General features: G+C 55.9%; 1 protein-coding gene across 2 annotated transcripts; it reads left to right on the top strand.

Annotated features, from left to right (window-relative positions):
• The first annotated feature begins 348 nt into the window (after positions 1–348).
• Positions 349–16078, top strand: MYLK2 (myosin light chain kinase 2). 2 transcript variants are annotated; one of them, XM_081149880.1, is made up of 13 exons: positions 349–611; positions 708–805; positions 1276–3667; positions 4575–4876; positions 6437–6542; positions 7098–7191; positions 9480–9589; positions 9672–9813; positions 12854–12924; positions 13045–13173; positions 13736–13888; positions 14027–14159; positions 15127–16078. In XM_081149880.1, the coding sequence occupies exons 2-13, from the start codon at positions 754–756 to the stop codon at positions 15205–15207; spliced, it is 3765 nt and encodes a 1254-aa protein (XP_081006006.1). In that variant the 5' UTR covers positions 349–611; positions 708–753; the 3' UTR covers positions 15208–16078. The 2 variants fall into 2 exon arrangements, with proteins under 2 accessions (XP_081006006.1, XP_081006007.1); XM_081149881.1 differs by lacking the exon at positions 349–611 and having other exon boundaries at positions 626–805.
• The last annotated feature ends 2405 nt before the right edge of the window (positions 16079–18483 follow it).

Raw genomic sequence — 18483 nt, 5'->3', positions numbered from 1 at the left:
GGGCAGGCTGTCAGCTGGCCCTCGAGGAGAGAAGTGAAGGGGGGGCAGGTCAGGGCAGGAGGGAAGGGCCAGGAAGAGCAAAAGTCGTGAATGAGGAAGGAGCAGCAACTCTGTTTTTTCCTAGCCTATACCAACCTCCCAGAGTGGCTCTAACCAGTTCTAGGGACCCCAGGAGATGTGGCAGGCAGGCGGGCAGAGCTAGGGCCCAGCCTCGGCATAGTCTTGCCCTTCAGCCCGACCTGAGAGCCCCTCTTCTTCCAGGTCCCCTCCCTGATCCTCTTCAAGCCAAGGCCTGGGGAAGGCTGCTCCCCCAGGGCCCCAGGTGCCCCCTCCCTTTTCTCTTCCTGCCTGTTCCAACGCCACTCTCCCCCCAGTCGGTCCGTGGGAAGAATGCTGTGTCCTCTGAATGGGGGCCAAGAGTGACAGGTGGTGGCAGTCCGAGCTGCATGGCCCCTGGTGTAAGAGATCCTCTCCTCCGTCCCCGCCTCCCCTGCCCGAGCCCCTGCCTCCGCCTCTGCCCACCCGGCCCAATCCCTTACAACTGCCCCAGGACTGCTCCTGGGCAGCCGCTGCAAAACAGACGGCCACCAGGCTGCCCTTCTCTGCTCCAGGTACCTTTCTCCCCTCGGTCAGCTGGCCTGGCTTCCCCTCGGCCTGACAAGAGGCGGAATCCGACAGCTTGACACGCTTCACACTTCTTTCTGCAGCTAGAAAGACGCGTTAGTCCAGTGGAAGCGTCTGCCTCCCTACCTCATGGCGACAGAAAACGAAGCAGTGGAGCTGGGAACCCAGAGCTCATCAACAGGTGCCAAGCCGGGGCAGGAGGCGGAGGGAGGAGCTTGGGAAGGGGTATCTGAATGCAGGTTGGGCCGGTTCCTCAGTGGTAGTTCTGTGCCCAAGGCCTCTTTGCATGGTGTATGGGGACTCAGAAATCAGAATTCTCTCTGGGTAGCACTGGGCTGGGTCAAGAGCTTACGTGAATTCCTCCCGGAGAGACTAGGGAAATGTGAAGCTCCCATGGACAGCACCTAAACACAGGGCAAGGGATGGGGGGCATCCGGGCCCACCAGAGGACCAGAGCCTTCCATACAGGCCTCTGAGGTCCCAGCAGCCCATCTCTAGAGCCCGTCAAGTGGTCCTAGAGGCTCAGTGGGACAAGCATTTGCAAATTGTTGCCTTAGTGGGGACCTGGGCCCAGAGCCGGTCTCTGGCCAGCCTGGCTGGGGAAAGAGGGGAGGAGGGTGAATCCTGACTGGTGTCTCACCTCCTCTACAGACAAGGCACCTAAAGGTGCAGCAGGCGAAGGACCCCCAGCTTCAGAGAAAGACCCTGCCCCCCCAGGCCCACAGAAAGAACCTGCCCCCCCAGAACCAAAGAAAGAACCTGGCCCCCCAGACCCAAAGAAAGAGCCTGCCCCCCCAGAACCAAAGAAAGAATCTGGCCCCCCAGACCCAAAGAAAGAACCTGTTCCCTCAGACCCAAAGAAAGAAACTGCCCCCCCAGGCCCAATGAAAGAGTATGTCCCCCCAGACCCAAAGAAGGAACCTGCCTCCCCAGACCCAAAGAAAGACCCTGGCCCCCCAGACCCAAAGATGGAACCTGACCAAGATCCAAAAAAACCTGGCTCCTCAGACCCAAATAAAGACCTTGCCTCCCCAGACCCAAAGAAAGAACCTGTCCCCCCAGACCCAATGAAAGAACCTGCCCCTCCAGACCCAAAGAAGGAAACTGGCCCCCTAGAACCAAAGAAAGAATCTGTCCCCCCAAACCCAAATAAAGACCTTTTCCCCCCAGAGCTGAAGAAAGAACCTGTCCCCCTAGACTCAAAGAAAGACCCTGTCCCCCCAGACCCAAAGAAGGAAACTGTCCCCCCAGACCCAAAGAAGGAAACTGGCCCTCCAGACCCAATGAAAGAATCTGGCTCCCCAGAACCAAAGAAGGAAACTAGCCCCCCAGACCCAATGAAAGAATCTGGCCCCCCAGAACCAAAGAAAGAACCTGGCCCCCAAGACCTAAAGAAAGACCCTGCCCCCCCAGACTCAAAGAAAGACCCTGCCCCCCCAGACTCAAAGAAAGAATCTGGCTCCCCAGACCCAAAGAAAGAACCTGCCCCCCCAGATGCAAAGAAAAAAACTGCTCCTCCAGACCCAAAGAAAGACTCTGCCCCTCCAGACCCAAAGAAAGAATCTGGCCCCCCAGATGCAAAGAAAGAACCTGCCTCCCCAGATGCAAAGAAAGAACCTGCCCCTCCAGACCCAAAGGAAGAATCTGGACCCCCAGACCCAAAGAAAGAACCTGCCTCCCCAGGTGCAAAGAAAGAGCCTGCCCCTCCAGACCCAAAGAAAGAACCTGGCCTCCCAGACCCAAAGAAAAAGCCTGTCTCCCCAAACTCAAAGAAAGACTCTGCCCCTCCAGACCCAAAGAAAGAATCTGGCCCCCCATACCCAAAGAAAGAACTTGCCTCCCCAGATGCAAAGAAAGAGCCTGTCCCTCCAGACCCAAAGAAAGGATCTGGCCCCCCAGACCCAAAGAAAGAACCTGCCTCCCCAGATGCAAAGAAAAAGCCTATCCCCCCAAACTCAAAGAAAGACTCTGCCCCTCCAGACCCAAAGAAAGAATCTGGCCCCCCAGATGCAAAGAAAGAACCTGCCTCCCCAGATGCAAAGAAAGAACCTGCCCCTCCAGACCCAAAGAAAGAATCTGGCCCCCCAGATGCAAAGAAAGAACCTGCCTCCCCAGACCCAAAGAAAGAACCTGCCTCCCCAGATGCAAAGAAAGAACCTGCCCCTCAAGACCCAAAGAAAGAATCTGGCCCCCCAGATGCAAAGAAAGAACCTGTCTCCCCAGACCCAAAGAAAGAACCTGCCTCCCCAGATGCAAAGAAAGAATCTGCCCCTCCAGACCCAAAGAAAGAACCTGCCCCCCCAGGTGCAAAGAAAGAGCTTGCCCCTCCAGACCCAAAGAAAGGATCTGGGCCCCAAGACCCAAAGAAAGAACCTGGCCCCCCAGACCCAAAGAAAAAGCCTGTCCCCCCAAACTCAAAGAAAGACTCTGCCCCTCCAGACCCAAAGAAAGAATCTGGCCCCCCAGACCCAAAGAAAGAACCTGCCTCCCCAGATGCAAAGAAAGAACCTGCCCCTCCAGACCCAAAGAAAGGATCTGGCCCCCCAGATGCAAAGAAAGAACCTGCCCCCTCAGACCCAAAGAAAGAACCTGCCCCTCCAGACCCAAAGAAAGGATCTGGCCCCCCAGATGCAAAGAAAGAACCTGCCCCCTCAGACCCAAAGAAAGAACCTGCCCCCTCAGAATCAAAGAAAGACCCTGGTCCACCCACCCTGAAGAAAGGTGCCAAAGCCCCTGCCCCAGAGAAGGGGGATGGTGCCCTAGCCCAACCCTCAACTAGCAGCCCGGGCCCTGATGGAGAAGGAGACTTGGGCGGGGGGCCTTCGGAGGGCAGTGTGGGGCAGCCAGCAGCCCTACCCCAGCAGACCCAGACAGCTGAGGCCAGTGTCAAGAAGCTCAACGACCGCGATGCTCAGGAGTCCTCGGGCAGCCAGGATCCTGGAGAGCCCAAGGAGCGCAAGAAGGCAGCAGAGGGCCAAGCAGCCGCCAGGAGGGGCTCACCGGCCTTTCTACACAGCCCCAGCTGCCCTGCGGCCATCTCCAGGTGAATGCCTCCCGCCTGGGAGTGGGGAGGGGTCCTGGGCTCTGTCCCCAGGGGTCGTGCTGAGCTCCTCTGTCCTGGGAATCATTGCCATCACATTCAGGGCTGGATTGGGTAGTTCTGATGTTCAGCTACCTCTGTCCTGGGCATTGGCCGTACCTCCTTGTACCCTGGCATCAAGCAGGGATCTCACAGGAGCCTGGCGTGTCAGGGAGGAGAGGTCCTCAGACACTACCCAGGCCGAACCTTCTCTTCTAGGCACCTGGAGTCCAGAGTTCGCCTTACTCTGTGAACTTGGGTCTAGCCAAGGGTGGAACTGAGATGTCAGGGGGAAAGGCTAAGCCCTCTTCTTCGTCTAATTATCAGTATAACATGGAAAGATGACTAGTAACAGATTGGTAGATCCTTACTAATACTTTCATAACTTACTAATACTTTTCATATAAAGCATCACTCTTGTGATGCAATCAATTTCACTTACCTGAATGCTAATCATATTACTGAGGTCATTAATGATATATTGTATACCACAATAATAACACAATATCAACTTAAATTTTATATTAATATCAATTGCATTGCCACAGTTTTTATGAGTCAAGAGCTATCTTATCTCCCTAATTATATCCATATGATTACCCATATCAACAATCCTTCTAAAGGTTAGTTATTAATTACCTATTACTGTGTTGATAGTCAAGAAAATGACCACAGTCATTTATGAAATACTAACACCCCTTGATTTTGTCTAAAGTGAATTTGGATGCATTGCCCTGTGCATTTGGGGTTGGGGGGCAGGATTATATTAGTTCCAGAGAGCAGATGAGGCTTTGGAAGCATGAAGACCTGCCGGAGGCTGCAGTGGGGCTGTGGCTGCTAAGGGCATCACCTCTGTGTTCTCACCTTCTAGCCCTGAGAAGCTGCTGGCCGAGAAGCCCCCAAATGAGACATCAGAGCTCATCTTTGAAGGGGTGCCCGTGGCCCCCGGCCCCACGGATCCCATGCCAACCAAAGCAGCAGCAGGAGGGAAAAACATCCTGGAAGGCAGCCAGAAGGAAGCAGGAGAGAAGGCTTCAGGCCAGGCTGGCCAGGCTGAGGTGCAAGGGGACACCTCGAGGGGGATCGAGTTCCAGGCTGTGCCCCCGGAGAGATCAGAGGTGGGGCAGGCCCTCTGTCTCACAGCCAGGGAGGAGGACTGCTTCCAGATTTTGGGTAGGCCAGGGGCAGGTGTGGGCTTGGGGCTGCCTGGGGGCCAAGGGAAGAGGGAAGGGGGATCCCTAAGTCTCTCCAGTTTAGAGGACTGAACTGCTCTGAGCCATGTCTCACCCAGGCTGATTCACCTAAGTGTCACACAACTCCAGGCAGTATGAGTTTCTAGATCCTTCTGATAGATGGGGAAACAGAGACTCAGCAAAATGGGATGTGTGACCCCAAATCCATAGCTAGAATAGGACTTTAACCTGTTAGGATAGCCTGACTCCAGAGCTCACTTTTGACTTTCTTTTGCTTTGGCTAAAATGGGACTTTGAAAAAAAATCAGGCAGGTTATTGGAGCAACACCAGCTCTCTGGGCAGCGGAATCTGAAGTCAGTCTGCGGAAGGACTAAAATGCCAGGCTTTGGTGCTTTAACTACATCGTGGGCCGGGTGGGGAGGGTCATGGGAGCCAGAGAGTGTTCATGAGCTGAGGAGCACAGGTGTGTGTGTGTGGAAGCAGTGACCAAGGGAGCTGGGGCAGGACTGTGGCGCGGCCTTACCTGGTGGTTTCTGCAGGAGCAGCAGGGCGCCCCTGAGCCTGCGTGAGCGTGGCGAGCGGGGGAAAGGCCGGGCTGGGGGCGGGTGAGACGGGGTCGGGAGAGCCCGGAGTGCGCGGACAACCCCCGCCCCCTGGGCCGAGGTGCCCCGGGACACTCGCCAGCCTGCCTAGTGAGCGGCACAGTGCCACCCAGACGGGGCGGGAGGGCCTGGCGGCTGGGCGGCGGCCAGGAGCCCGCCTCCCCCCCCCCCCCCCCATCCCAGTAGCGGCGGTGACCTCCGCCCCGCCCCGCCCCGAAATCACATCCTCAGGGCGACGGGACCTGAACAACCTCCAAGGGCCGTCTGATTTATCACCAGCCCGGCTTCCCTGCGACCTCCTGCTATTTATAAAGAGGTTTCCATTGCCGATGATTCAGCCCGTCGGCGGCCAGGGCCCCTGTTCACCGTTGTTGTCACTAGGTGGCAGCCTCTCCCTACCAAACTCCATCCCTGCCTCTACTCCCCACCCCCTGCCCATCCGCCCCTCCCCGCCCCTGGGCCCTGCCCAGGTTAGCCGCCCATTCCACAGGTCTGACCCGCTTGTGGTGTTGTTTGAGGGGAGGGTAGGCAGATCCCATCACCTGCCCCATCAGACTTAGCAACCCCTATCTGGCACTCCATTACAGTTGCCCCTTTTTCCTCAATGGAAATGCAGAGAGCTTGGGATGCAGATAGCTTGGGGTGCAGATAGCTTGGGTGGGTCCCCTAGTCTAATGAGCCATCCTCGTTGTGGTGCTGGGAGTAGGTAAGCCTCCCTCTGTCAGAGGCAGAGGCCTCCCAAGGCCATTTTGTATGGTGGTGGCAGAGCTGAAATTGGAAACTGGGCTCCCTAGCCCCTGTCCTGGAGCCAGTTGTCCCCCAGGTATCACTCAGTGAACTTCTCTGGATGGGCTTAGGCCAGGCAGGAGGGGGTGGTTCCAAGGTGGATCCTCAGCAGCCCCTGGCACTGACTGAGATGGCTCTACTCTGCCTCCAGATGATTGCCCGCCACCCCCGGCCCCCTTCCCCCACCGCATTGTGGAGCTGAGGACCGGGAATGTCAACAGTCAGTTCAGCATGAACTCCAAGGAGACGCTGGGCGGGTAAGAGCTGGAACCCTGGGCCCCTGGAGAGCAACAAACCCCCTGGGGCTTTACATCTTCCCTGTGCAAGGCCCTGCCACACCCCATTGGACATGACCCACATGGACACAATTGCTTCCAGTGGTTGCACCTGTCATGTGCAAGCTGTCACGTGGCTGATGTCTAATCATGTCACTGTCACACAGACACATCATCAGCCGTTCAGTATTTCCTGTAGAAAACACACAGTATTTTCCTGTCTGTCTGTTTCAGACACTGCACTGATCCCTCAAGGTAATTCCTGCTTTGTAAAAAGCCCGGAAAGTTTCCTCCCCTGGGGCCCAGAACCCCAGGTTGTCACATCAGGGACCACCCTTCAGATCAGCCTGCACCTTCCTGTGCCCACAGTTTGTGTGGTTCAGCCATTGTCCTCAAAGTAGAGCTTTAGGAGGGAGTCAGGGCTAGCTGGGATGAGTACCCCCATCTCATGGTGGGGACCCAAGTGGTCACAAAGCACAGGCCCCGTCAGCCCTTGCCCCTGAGAACTCCCTCACTCTCAGCCTCATGTCTCCGCAGTGGCAAGTTTGGAGCAGTCTGTACCTGCACAGAGAAAGCCACAGGCCTCAAGTTGGCAGCCAAGGTCATCAAGAAACAGACACCCAAAGACAAGGTAATGGGGGTGGGGGCTTGCTATGTGGGAGAGGGAGATCTTTGGAGTGGGAGGGCCTCTCACCTCCCTCTACCCATGTGTCTGTCCAGATGGACAGACAGACAGCCCTGCCACTGGGGCCTGATGCCCCTCAGTTAGTGAACTTACCCTGGGGACTTTCCCTTCTAGCCACAGGATATTCATACCCTCTGTTTTGGTCAATTCAACAAGTATTGATAAGTGCAGGCTCAGGGCCAGGCCCCATGCTGGGCACTGGGTGTCCAGAAGTGAAGAGAATGTGGTCCCTGCCCTCAGGGAGCACCAAGGTAAACAGGCCTGGTCCAGAGTTCTACCTCCAGCACCCAGCCCATGCCTGGTTCAGAGGAGGCCGAGAGCAGGGCCTGTGGAAGGAAGGAAGGAAGGAAGGAAGGAAGGAAGGAAGGAAGGAAGGAAGGAAGGAGGGAGGGAGGGAGGGAGGGAGGGAGGGAGGGAGGGAGGGAGGGAGGGAAGGAAGGAAGGAAGGAAGGAAGGAAGGAAGGAAGGAAGGAAGGAAGGAAGGGAGGAGAGAGGAAGGGAGGAGGGAGGGAGGGAGGGAGGGAGGGAGGGAGGGAGGGAGGGAGGGAGGGAGGGAGGGAGGGAGGGAGGGAGGGGGAAGGGGGGAAGGGGGGAAGGGGGGAAGGGGGGAAGGGAGGAAGGGACTCATGGAGTGACAGAGTTGGATGTATGAGGAGGTGATGACAACCTAGCCACCTGGCGTGGTGAAAGCTGTAACTCGGGAAAGCTAGGGCAGGGGCAGTGAGAAGGGGGCAGAGGAGGCTCCTGTTTCAGTCTGTGGGGTCAGGGAAGCTTCCTGAACTGCTGTCTCTTTAATGAAGGCTTTGAAGAAGGAGAGACTGTGAGAGGAGAGGCCCGAGTGCTGGAAATAGCAGGCAACTGCTGGGGACACTTGAGTTGAAGCTGGGGGAGCCGAGAAGTGAGGTTGTGGGCATTCCAGGCAGAGACCACAGCACGTGCAGAGGCCTGGAGCCCAGAAAGAGTGGGAGAAGCAGCTCTGGATTGCTTCTGCCCTCAACTCCCGGCATAGCTCTAAGCACCTTTGGGAGGCACGTATTTTCTATGTGACTCTGTCTTTCTCTGCCTCTTCCACTCGACAGGGCCTGGATCCATATTATTGACTGCTGGGTCCCCAGGTCTCTATCATGGACCTGGCTCACCGTAGATGCTCAATTCATTTGTGCTGTGTAAATTAACTTGAGGCAGCTATTGATTGATTAATTACCAAGCAATTTCTGTGTGTGCCATTCACTGTGCAAGGGAAATGTCAGTGAACTAAAAGAGCCCCTGCCCTTCTGGGCTGACATGCTAGAGAAGAGAAACAGACAACTAAAATGCAAAACGCAACAAAAAGCATGGTGTCAGGAACTGAGAAGTGCTAGGAAGAAAAATAAAGGCAGGTAAGAAGCAGGGAGTGTGGAGCTGATAAGGGATGTTGAGGTGGGAGGGTGAGGTTAGGCCTCTCTGAGGAATGTGTGTGAGGTGAGAGATGAATGAAGGAGTGGAGGGAGTCATGAGAGAGAAGAAGTAATTTGGGTGGCGATACAATGTTCTGGGGGCACAGTTCAGGGAGAGGCCTGATTTGTGGCATTTGCCAATTTCCATGGTGTAAATATTTCTACTATAGCTGATTTCAAACTACCAATGTGACAACCATCTTGCGAACTTTTTCAAAGTGACAGATAATGGTGGCTTAGGCTAGGAAGGCAGTGGTGGAGGAGGTGAGAAATTATTGGATTTGTAATCTAGTTTGAAGGTAGGGTCAGAAGATTTACTGATGGATTGGATGTGGGGCGTGAGGAAGCATGATTAAGAGAAGAATCTGGGATTGCCTATTAGACATCCAAGGGAAATGGCAGTTGGGCAGTTGGAGATAAGAGTATGTTGAGTTCAAGGGAGTGCTCAAAGGTAGAGATAAGTATTCGGAGATGGATCACATTCGGGTGGAATTATCTAGTCCTGGGGCTTGGGGAGAATGCCCAGGGAGAGAGTGTAGGGAGGGGAATGATGAGTGCGGGTGGGGGGGACTGGGCTCTCGGGATCCCAGTATTCAGTCAGGAGGAGAGGAAGAACCACAAAGGAATGGTGTTCCCACAGGAAGACCTGGGGGGGGGGCACAGGCTTGGGGTTGAGGAGAGATGGGAGGCAAGGAGGCCATCGAGGAGGAGGCTGGGCAGTGGTCCGGGCAAGGTCTGGAGGGTGGAGGGCAGGAGTGATGGCACTTGGATGTTCCCCCCGACTTCTTTGGTCCCCAGGAAATGGTGATGCTTGAGATCGAGGTTATGAACCAGCTAAACCACCGCAATCTGATCCAGCTCTACGCAGCCATCGAGACCCCACACGACATAATCCTGTTCTTGGAGTAGTGAGTGCCAGCAGTGGGGGCGGGGGGCAGGGTGGGGTGTCAGAGGCCCAGAAGCAGCCTGTAGAGGGGTCTGTGCATGCAGCATCGAGGGCGGCGAGCTCTTCGAGAGGATTGTGGATGACGACTATCAGCTGACCGAGGTGGACACCATGGTGTTTGTCAGGCAGATCTGCGACGGGATCCTCTTCATGCACGAGATGCAGGTTCTGCACCTGGACCTCAAGGTACGGGGCCTCTTGAAGTCAGCGCTGCAGCCGGCCGCCCCCCCCCCACCCCCTCGTCCCTTCGTCGGTCCTTCCACCTGCAGGCTCAGAAAGGGTTTATCCGGAACTTTCTAAGTCCCAGCAGTGAAGAGTAAGAGAAAACAAAAGAAAACAAAACACAGGACTGGTCCTCGCTCTTAGGAGCTTCTAATCTAATACTAGATACTTGTTGAAAGTGTCTTTTGTGGTCCTGTGAACCCCAAGCTCGGTGCCTCCCACAAAGAACTGACTAAGAACTGTTGCAAAAGCGCCTACCTCCGGGCTGGGCCCTGAGAGACACTGCAAGTGTTTGTTTATTTACTTAACAAATATTTGTTGAGCCTACTTTGTGGGCAGCAGTGTCCTAGCGGGCGGAGACCCAGGGGTGAGCAAAATAGACCAAAATGCCCGGCCTCGTGAAGCTTACGCTCTAGGAGGGGAGTCGGAAAGACAGCGATAGGCCGTGTCGGTGCAGCAATACGGTGGGCACCAACGAAAAGTGTTTAATGAAAAATATTTGTATCCCTCTTCTGACCTTGCTTGGTCCTTGCACACAGCAGGTTAGGGCAAGCAGGAGATTTTATGCTTAACTGGTAGCGGCTGCCTGGAGCTTAGTGACCTCGGCTGCGGCGTGGGACAGGCAGGGCATCGGGAGCGCCCGCTAGCCCCGGTCCTTACGGCGGCTGTTACTGTGCCGAGGGGATGTGGCCAGGCCAGGAGAGAGCAAGTGCGCACACGGAGGTGGCGCAGTGCCCAGCAGCAAGGTGGACGGCACTTGCGCCGGTCCGTTTGATAAATCCGTGCCGAGCACCTGCTCTGCTGGCGCCCACTGCGCCTCGGGGGAGACGCAGGCGTTACCATACCCATGAGGAAGGCCAGGCCTTGCCCCATGGAGCCTGCAGGCTGGTGGGGGAAGCAGACATGCATAAAATAGCAACCGAATAAACAGATCATTTAAAACCATCAGAAGCACTATGAAAAAATGCATTAGAGAAATGGGGAGATGTGCAAGGTGAAACTGGGGGAGTGGGCAAAGCCCAGAGCGTTCCAGATCTGATGCAGGCCCGGGAGCTGCTGCTGGCTACGCCTGTCCCGTGCTCGGCGGGGTTAGATGCTGCTCAGGCGGGCCTCCCACCAGCCCATGGGGTCAGGTGTCCGCTGCCATCCCCACTGACAGGGGAGGAAGAGAAGGCGCAAGATGAGTTTAATGGGGCCAGTATGGCAGAGGGCATTTCGGAGGCTGTTGTGATAAGCCAGGAGAGAGGGTGGGGCTGGAACCAGTGGCTGTAGGGGGATGGGAAGTGGCCAGAGGATGGAGCATTCTGAAAATAGAGCCATTCTGATTTGCTGATGGTTTGGATGAAGGTTGGGGAGGGGGAGGAAGGAAAGAGTATGGGTGACTCTTGAGTTTCTGGATGGGGCTGGGTCATTGGAGCCTTGCCATTCCCCAGGGAAGGCCAGTTTCTTTGGGGTAGAAAATGCAATGTCCTGGGAAGAAGCTCAACCTTAAGCCTCTGTATCCTAAAATGTGCTTTTTTCAGGATAGCAATAAGTTTCATCAAAAAAGGGCTTCACCACCAACTAAGTTGGGTGAACCATTTTGCATGCTAGGGCTTCTCAGAAGGTTTCGCCTCCTCCAATAGGAGATCTAAGTCTGTCTTGTTTCCCCAAATAATTGTACCCTGGGACCTTTCTGTTCCTTCTCTGTTTTGGTGGGACACCTGGTGGAGCTATTAAAGTTGTAAGTGTCCTGCTCTAAGTGAATGCATCATTTGGGCCTTCAGGAAGTATGTCATTAGATGCCCACAGAACCAGGAGGAATAATGGAACTGGTTAAAGTGCCTATCAGGCTGGCAAAGGCCCCCAGGGAACTGGAGACTTCGCAGACTCAGGGGTCTGTGCGGCTGGGGCTTCTGCTGTTTCAGGAGGTGCTAAAAATCAGGAAATCAGGGTGCTTGTGCAAAATCTCCTGCCTTTTAAACATTGTTAACTACTTAAAATATTTCTGCCCGATAACCTCTGATTCATCCTGTGTCCTTGTGTTATATGAAGAGGACATAGAGACCCAGTGTGGGGAGGGACTAGCCTTAAGTAACTTCATTCACACGCTCACCTTGCTTGGAATACAGGGTTCTGGGAACCATGGCTGAGCACCTTTGTTAGACACTGAAGGTGTGGAGCAAGGGGCCAAGGGAAGACCGTCCTTACCCTGGAAGAGCCAACCCACAAACACATTGTCTGCCTAGCCCCTTCACTGTAGAGCTCACTGTGGGTCCTTGCAGGCTGGTGGCAGGCAGAGAGATATCTAGAGACCAGAACTGGAGTCAGACAGTCCTGGGGTCAAGTCCTGGCTCCATCATTTACTTGTTGGGTGACTGTGGCCAGGTCACTTCTGTGTCTGAGCCTCAGTTTTCTCAACTGTGAAATGGGGATGAAAAGTGACAGCCTCTGCCTCATAGAGCTATTGGGAGGATTGGGGAGTGAACATGTGGAAAGTGACTCCCACAGGGCCTGACATTTTGTAGGTGTTGTTGTCACCCCTAACTGGGGAGACAAGAGTAGCACATCTTAGAGCATGCCAGGAGCAGCATGAAGCCCCTCTGTTCCCAAGAGGCTTTCCCTGGGAGCCCTGAGCTGGTGTTTTCTTTCTCTGGTCTCTGGAGCTTCATGTACCTGGTGGTGGCCCTGGACTAGCCTCACACCCAGGCATAGCTCTCCTCTGCAGGCTTCAGTTTCTCCATCTTCAGAATTGCTAGAACACTGTTGTCCTTTCATGGCCTGAAATGAGGGAAAATACCTCCTGCAGTCATCCAGAAGCCTTGTGCTGTGTGGCCTCATCTGAATCCCTCTCGGGCCCTCAGGTTCAACATCTGGGCCTGGAGCAGGCGGGTCCAGGGTTCTTGGATGGGCTGCCAACTCTGGCAGCCTGGGTCTCTGGCTGGACCTGGGACTTGGGTGGACCTGAACAGGGAGGGAGGGTGAGCTGGGTCAGAGGCCAATCCAGGCCACCCCTTCTCCTCAGCCAGAGAACATCCTGTGCGTCAACACCACGGGCCATTTGGTGAAGATCATTGACTTCGGCCTGGCACGGAGGTACCACCTGGGGGGGGGGTTCAGGGCAAGCCTCTGAGGAGGGCAGAGGGCAAGGGAGGGGTGTAGAGTGTCTGGGAATGGACTGGGAGCTGTCCTCTGAGCATTTGGTCTCACTCTCAGGTATAACCCCAACGAGAAGCTGAAGGTGAATTTTGGGACCCCAGAGTTCCTGTCACCTGAGGTGGTGAATTACGACCAAATCTCCGACAAGACAGACATGTGGAGTATGGGGGTCATCACCTACATGCTGTGAGCCCCAAGAGAGCATGGTGTTCCTGGGGTTGGGGCACCTGGGTGGGCAGCTAAGGCCAAGACTGGCCTTGGGGTCTTGGGGGGTGGTGCCATCTCCTCACTCACTCAGTCAGGGATTTGCTGGGTGTTGGGAATGCTAGAGAGAACCAGGAAAGGGGAACTTCGTACCCATTTTATAAATTGAGAAACCAAGGCCCCTAAAGGCATAGCATCCCAGCCCAGGGCTCTGGACAGCAGATCTCTGATCACCCAGGGTGGGGGCAGAGGGATAGTGGACACTTTTTGTGCACTCACCATTCCTCTTCCTCACTGTAATGCTGGGAAGCTGGGATGATTATGCCCATTTTACAGATGAGAAGAGTGAGGCTCAGAGAGGGGAAGTGACTTGCCCAAGGTCACCCAGCCAGATTCAAATTCAGGTCTGTCCCCCGTGAGAGGCTGGGGGTCTTTTCAGCATCTGGTGCTGCCTCCTAGGATCTATCCCCACTCCCCAAACCCTCAAAGGTGACTTAGCATCTTTAATCTCACCTCTCTGCCCTCTGCCATCCCCTCCCTCCAGGCTGAGCGGCCTCTCCCCCTTCCTGGGAGATGATGACACAGAGACCCTAAACAATGTTCTATCTGCCAACTGGTACTTTGATGAGGAGACCTTCGAGGCTGTGTCAGATGAGGCCAAAGACTTTGTCTCCAACCTCATCGTCAAGGAGCAGGGGTGAGGCTCACCACAGGACATGAACCCCGTGTGTGCGAGCCCAGTGTACAGGCAGGGCGGGAACTGGTAGGAAGGCCGGCTGGGCTCCAGTGCCTGTGGCATGCCACCCACCCTCAGCATGCTACCTCCTCCCCACAGGGCCCGCATGAGCGCTGCCCAGTGCCTCGCCCACCCCTGGCTCAACAACCTGGCAGAGAAAGCCAAGCGCTGTAATCGACGCCTCAAGTCCCAGATCTTGCTTAAGAAATACCTCATGAAGAGACGCTGGAAGGTACCACTGGGCTGGGGGTAGGTGGAGGGAGGGGCTGCAAGGCAGGAAGAGCTCCTGGCACCAGATCCGGGGCCCCACCAGCCCTGCCTTGGCAGGTTCCATCCATCAGGCCTGGCCCTGTCTGGAAAACAGGGTTGGCTTTTCTCTCTTTGTCCTGGGCTGGCTCCTGACCCTCCACCCACCCCCTCCACCCTGAGGAGGGGCGTCCATCTGGGGCTCTGGCTCAGGAAAAGGTCTCTGACCTCATCACAGGCTTCCTTCCTTCATTTTACAGATATTTATTGAGCCTCTACTACTTCTAGGCACTGGGGATACACCGGTGGATAAGAGAGACGAGGATTTCTGTCTTTGTGGATTTACTTTTGGTGGGGGTGGGGGCTGGGAGATATTAAAAGGGTTAAGGAAGGGCTCTAGAAAAAACAAGAATGGTCAGAGTGCCAGAAGAGAGGTCGCACTTCTAGATGGGTGGTCAGGGAGGATTCCCTCAGAGGGAGAATGTGAACAAAGACCCGAAGGAGGTGAGGGGTGATTGGTGTGGTCCTAGGGGAAGAGTGTCCCAGGCAGAGGGAACAGCCAGTGCAAAGGCCCTGAGGTAGAAGCATGGTTGGCAAGTGTGAGGAAAAAGTAGGAAACTAGTACGGATGGAATGGAAGAATTGAGGGGGTTGTGGAGATGAGCTCAGAGAGGAGCGGGAGGCAGGGTGTGGAGGGATTCACCGGCCATGAGGAGGGGTTGATCTTTTACTTGGAGCGCCTTAGAGCAATAGTCTGGCTGACAAAATCTTTTGAATGAAGGAAGGAATCCTGGAGGATGCAATGTCATGGCTTCTCCTGTGGCCATTTTGAGCACTGCACCCTCCCTGGCATCTGGCCCTCCTGCGATAAAGGGGAATTAGGAGACACTCATCTGTCCCATAGCTTCTCCCCTGCCCTGATGCTGACTGGGACCCCTCTCCACCATCCCCTAGAAAAACTTCATTGCTGTCAGCGCTGCCAATCGCTTCAAGAAGATCAGCAGCTCGGGGGCACTGATGGCTCTGGGGGTCTGAGCCCCAGGAATGGCTGAGGCCTGGATGCAGCTGCACGGTGGCCAGGGCTGAGGCCACACAGCCCAGAAGGCCAGAGCAGGAGGGCCAGACCCCAGGGTGGGCTGGCCAGGACAAGGCTGCGCCAGGCTGGGAGGCTCGGGGCTCCCCACGCCCCCCATGCAGTGACTGCTTCCCCGATGAGAGCTGCCTCGGATGTGGCCCGAATCCATCCTGCTAACAAACGCCTCCCCAGACAGGGCTCCAGCCCATCAGCCACAGCCCCGACGCCACAGGCTCGTTGTTCCCTCCCCGGCCTCCCCTCTTGGAACTGCTGCCCTGGTGACCCCTGCTTGGCCCCACCTGGGCTTCCCTGGCCTGGGCTTGCTACTAGCTGAAGTGGGGGGGCTGGGGCCCAGTGTGTAGGGCTCCTGCGGTTGTGGATGGGAGGCTCTTGGCCGGGCAGGAAGGCAACAAAGCCGGTTCCTGAGGCCAGCTGCCGGGAGACAGAGCGGGCTTTGTGAAAGAGCATCTTCCTCCCCACACCCAACAGATAAGGCCTAGCACACCATCTGGCCAGGCCCACCCCCGCCCACCTTCCTGGTCGACCACCAACACACAGGAACTCCAGCGCGAGAGCACGCCCAGCCCAGGCCTGGCGGAGGGGGCAGGAGGGGGTGGGGAACACCAGAGACCACCCCCGAGCTTGCCTGAGGGCCTAGCTGGCTCCACCCAGCCACTCTGGGCCCCCATCCCGGGGGTCACACTCGGGCCTCCGATGATGGAGTCAGCAGGCCCAGGAGGAGTGAAAAGGCCGTGGGGCAGCCCCCAACCTGCTCTCAGCTTGTGCCTTGTAAATAAATGTACAGGTTGGACGTGGCCTCCTTCCCTCTGCATTCGTTTGGGTGAATTCACAGGCGACTCCCATTCATTGAGAACTCCCTGTGCCAGCAGCCTTAGCTGTGGCTGTCAGTCCGCAGTGCAGTGGCACCAGGGCCGCCTCAGGAGCCAGCCTGCCCAGGGCATGATCTGGGCAAGTGGTTTCCTGCCTTGTGCCTCAGTTTCCTCATCTGTGGGAGGGAGATCGCAGTGCCAGCTAACATTTATTGGGTGATTACTGTGTGCCAGGCTCTATTTAAGCACGTGCATGTGTATGAACTCTTCTCAGAAAGGATATGCAGTAGATATTATTATTATTCCTATTACAGAGGGGGAAACTGAGGCTCATAGAGGGGAAGAAACTTGAAGACTCAACAAGTCAGGAGCTGGGGCTTGAAATGAACTTTTCTATCTCACAGAGGAGGGTTCTGCTCACAAGCCCACCCTGCTTCTCACCAGAGCAAGGCATAAGCGTCAAGCAGCGTGTTTGCTGGGCCTGCAGAGATGGGGTTCTCCAGGGAGACCTCGGAAAAGAGCTGTTCTCTGCTGGGCCACAGCCCACCTCACCACGGGCCTGCAATGCAGAGGAGCAGGCTCCATCTGCTGGGGTCGGCGGTGGGGCAGGAGAGCTTACCCTAAAAGGGTGCAGCTTTTCTGGTTGTGGGACACTGAGTCAGAAGTGAGACTGACCTAAGCGGTGCAGCTGGTCTACCTGCTGGAGGCATTTCTACTGGTTCCAGCAGGAATGGAGTGATAGCAGTTCACACGCATGGTGCATCTCCTGGATGCTGTTCCTGGCCCAGCTCTGTGTGTTCATGATCACATCGACTGCTCACAGTGACCCTGCATGGCGGGCGCTGTGTTGTGTCCATTTCTCAGATGGGAAAGCCAAGCCTCAGGGAGGGTAAGCCACTTGCTCAGGGTCATATAGTTAGCTAGTCAGTGGCAGAGCTAGGATTTGTACCCAACCTAGGCCCAGAGCCCATGCTCTTAACTTCTACACTGCCTGCCTCCTGAGAATCTTGGACTTGCCCATAGACAGAAACCATGACAGTTCATCCCCTCCCTCCCTGCCTCTATGGACATTGGCCTGGTAGGTGAGGCCAGGGTCCTTACCATCCAGCAGGTGGGTACAGCGTCCTGCTATAGCAGGTGCCGCATGGGGTGGGCAACTCTGGGGTCTAAGCCTCGTGGGGTTTTCAGTCAGGGCTTGGAGGGACTTGGGGAGCCTGGCTTGAGCTCTTGGTGGGAGATGAGTTGATGGGCAAGGCCCCCATGGACGTGGATCCCTGCCTTCCTGTCCGCCTGCCACCTGCCAGCTGGGCCAGGGCTGTGGTTTCCTCTGAATTTTCTCAGCCTCACTGGCCCCCACCCAGGCTGAGCTTTGGCCACACAGCATGATGATGAGGAATGAATCACTGCTGTGGGGTGGGGGGAGGAGGAAATGAGGTCTGGTGAGAGCAGAGATTCGGGGCCTGGATCCAGCTGGGGAAACCGAGGCCAAAACGAGGAAGGCCTCTCAGCAGGGACAGCAACAGCTGGAACTAGAACCCAGGACCCCTGACTCCCAGCACAAGCCTCAATTTCCTCCTCTATAATATGAAAACCTCAGCTCCGCTCTCCTCTGCCATTCCTAGGACCATGGTGACAATCAAGATATGGGACTGGATGCTCATTCACCATATTTCATAGGTTCAGAAAGGGAAAGTGACTTGACGAAAGTCACATAGCAGATTGGGCAAGAAGCCCACCCAGAACCATGGAATAGGGCTGATCACTGCCTCTGTCCCCTTCCCCTCCCAGGAGTACATCTCAGAAAACTCTTTTTGATTCATTAGATACCTCCTTTGGGCCTCCCCTGGTCCCTGGAGGTAACAATATGGATGGAGAAATGGGGATTCAGAGAGATTTTGCTCCCTTCAAGGGCCATGGAGTGCACCTAGGAAAAAGCTGGGGTGGCAGCCCCTAAAATGGGACTGAGTCTCTGCCTCTCTGTAGGCCTGGCCCCAGCAACGTAACTAGAGCTCCCATCCCCAGCAGCCTCAGGGCAGCAGGGAATAGGTTTTTCACCCTAGGAGCCACCCTGATGGAAGGAGTGCACCCTCAGCTGGTTTGGGCCTGCCAGCTGGAGCCAGGGCCAGGGCCAAAGCTCTGGGTCTGGGGTTCTGCGAGTCTTGGATGCTAGGCTCTGACTGTCCCCTGCCCTTTACTTGGTGTCCCCTGCCCGCCATGGTGCCTGGGTTGTGGGCTCCTCCTGCACAGTGCCCAGCACATGGCTGATGCCGTGACCCTTCTTCCTGGGGCCAGAACCACAAACTTCCTCTGCCTCGTGTCCTGGGCTCTCTTCGCGGGCTAAGAAGGGTTAACAGCCTCAATGGGACAGCTCCTCCTGGTTGGTCCCAGCCCAGAGAGCGTTCCTTC

This window comes from Miniopterus schreibersii (genome assembly GCF_964146895.1).
Source record: "Miniopterus schreibersii genome assembly, chromosome: 10".
Lineage (NCBI taxonomy): Eukaryota > Metazoa > Chordata > Mammalia > Chiroptera > Miniopteridae > Miniopterus > Miniopterus schreibersii.
The sequence above is the reverse complement of the archived record's forward strand: the minus strand, read 5'-3'. Positions and strand labels throughout refer to the sequence as shown.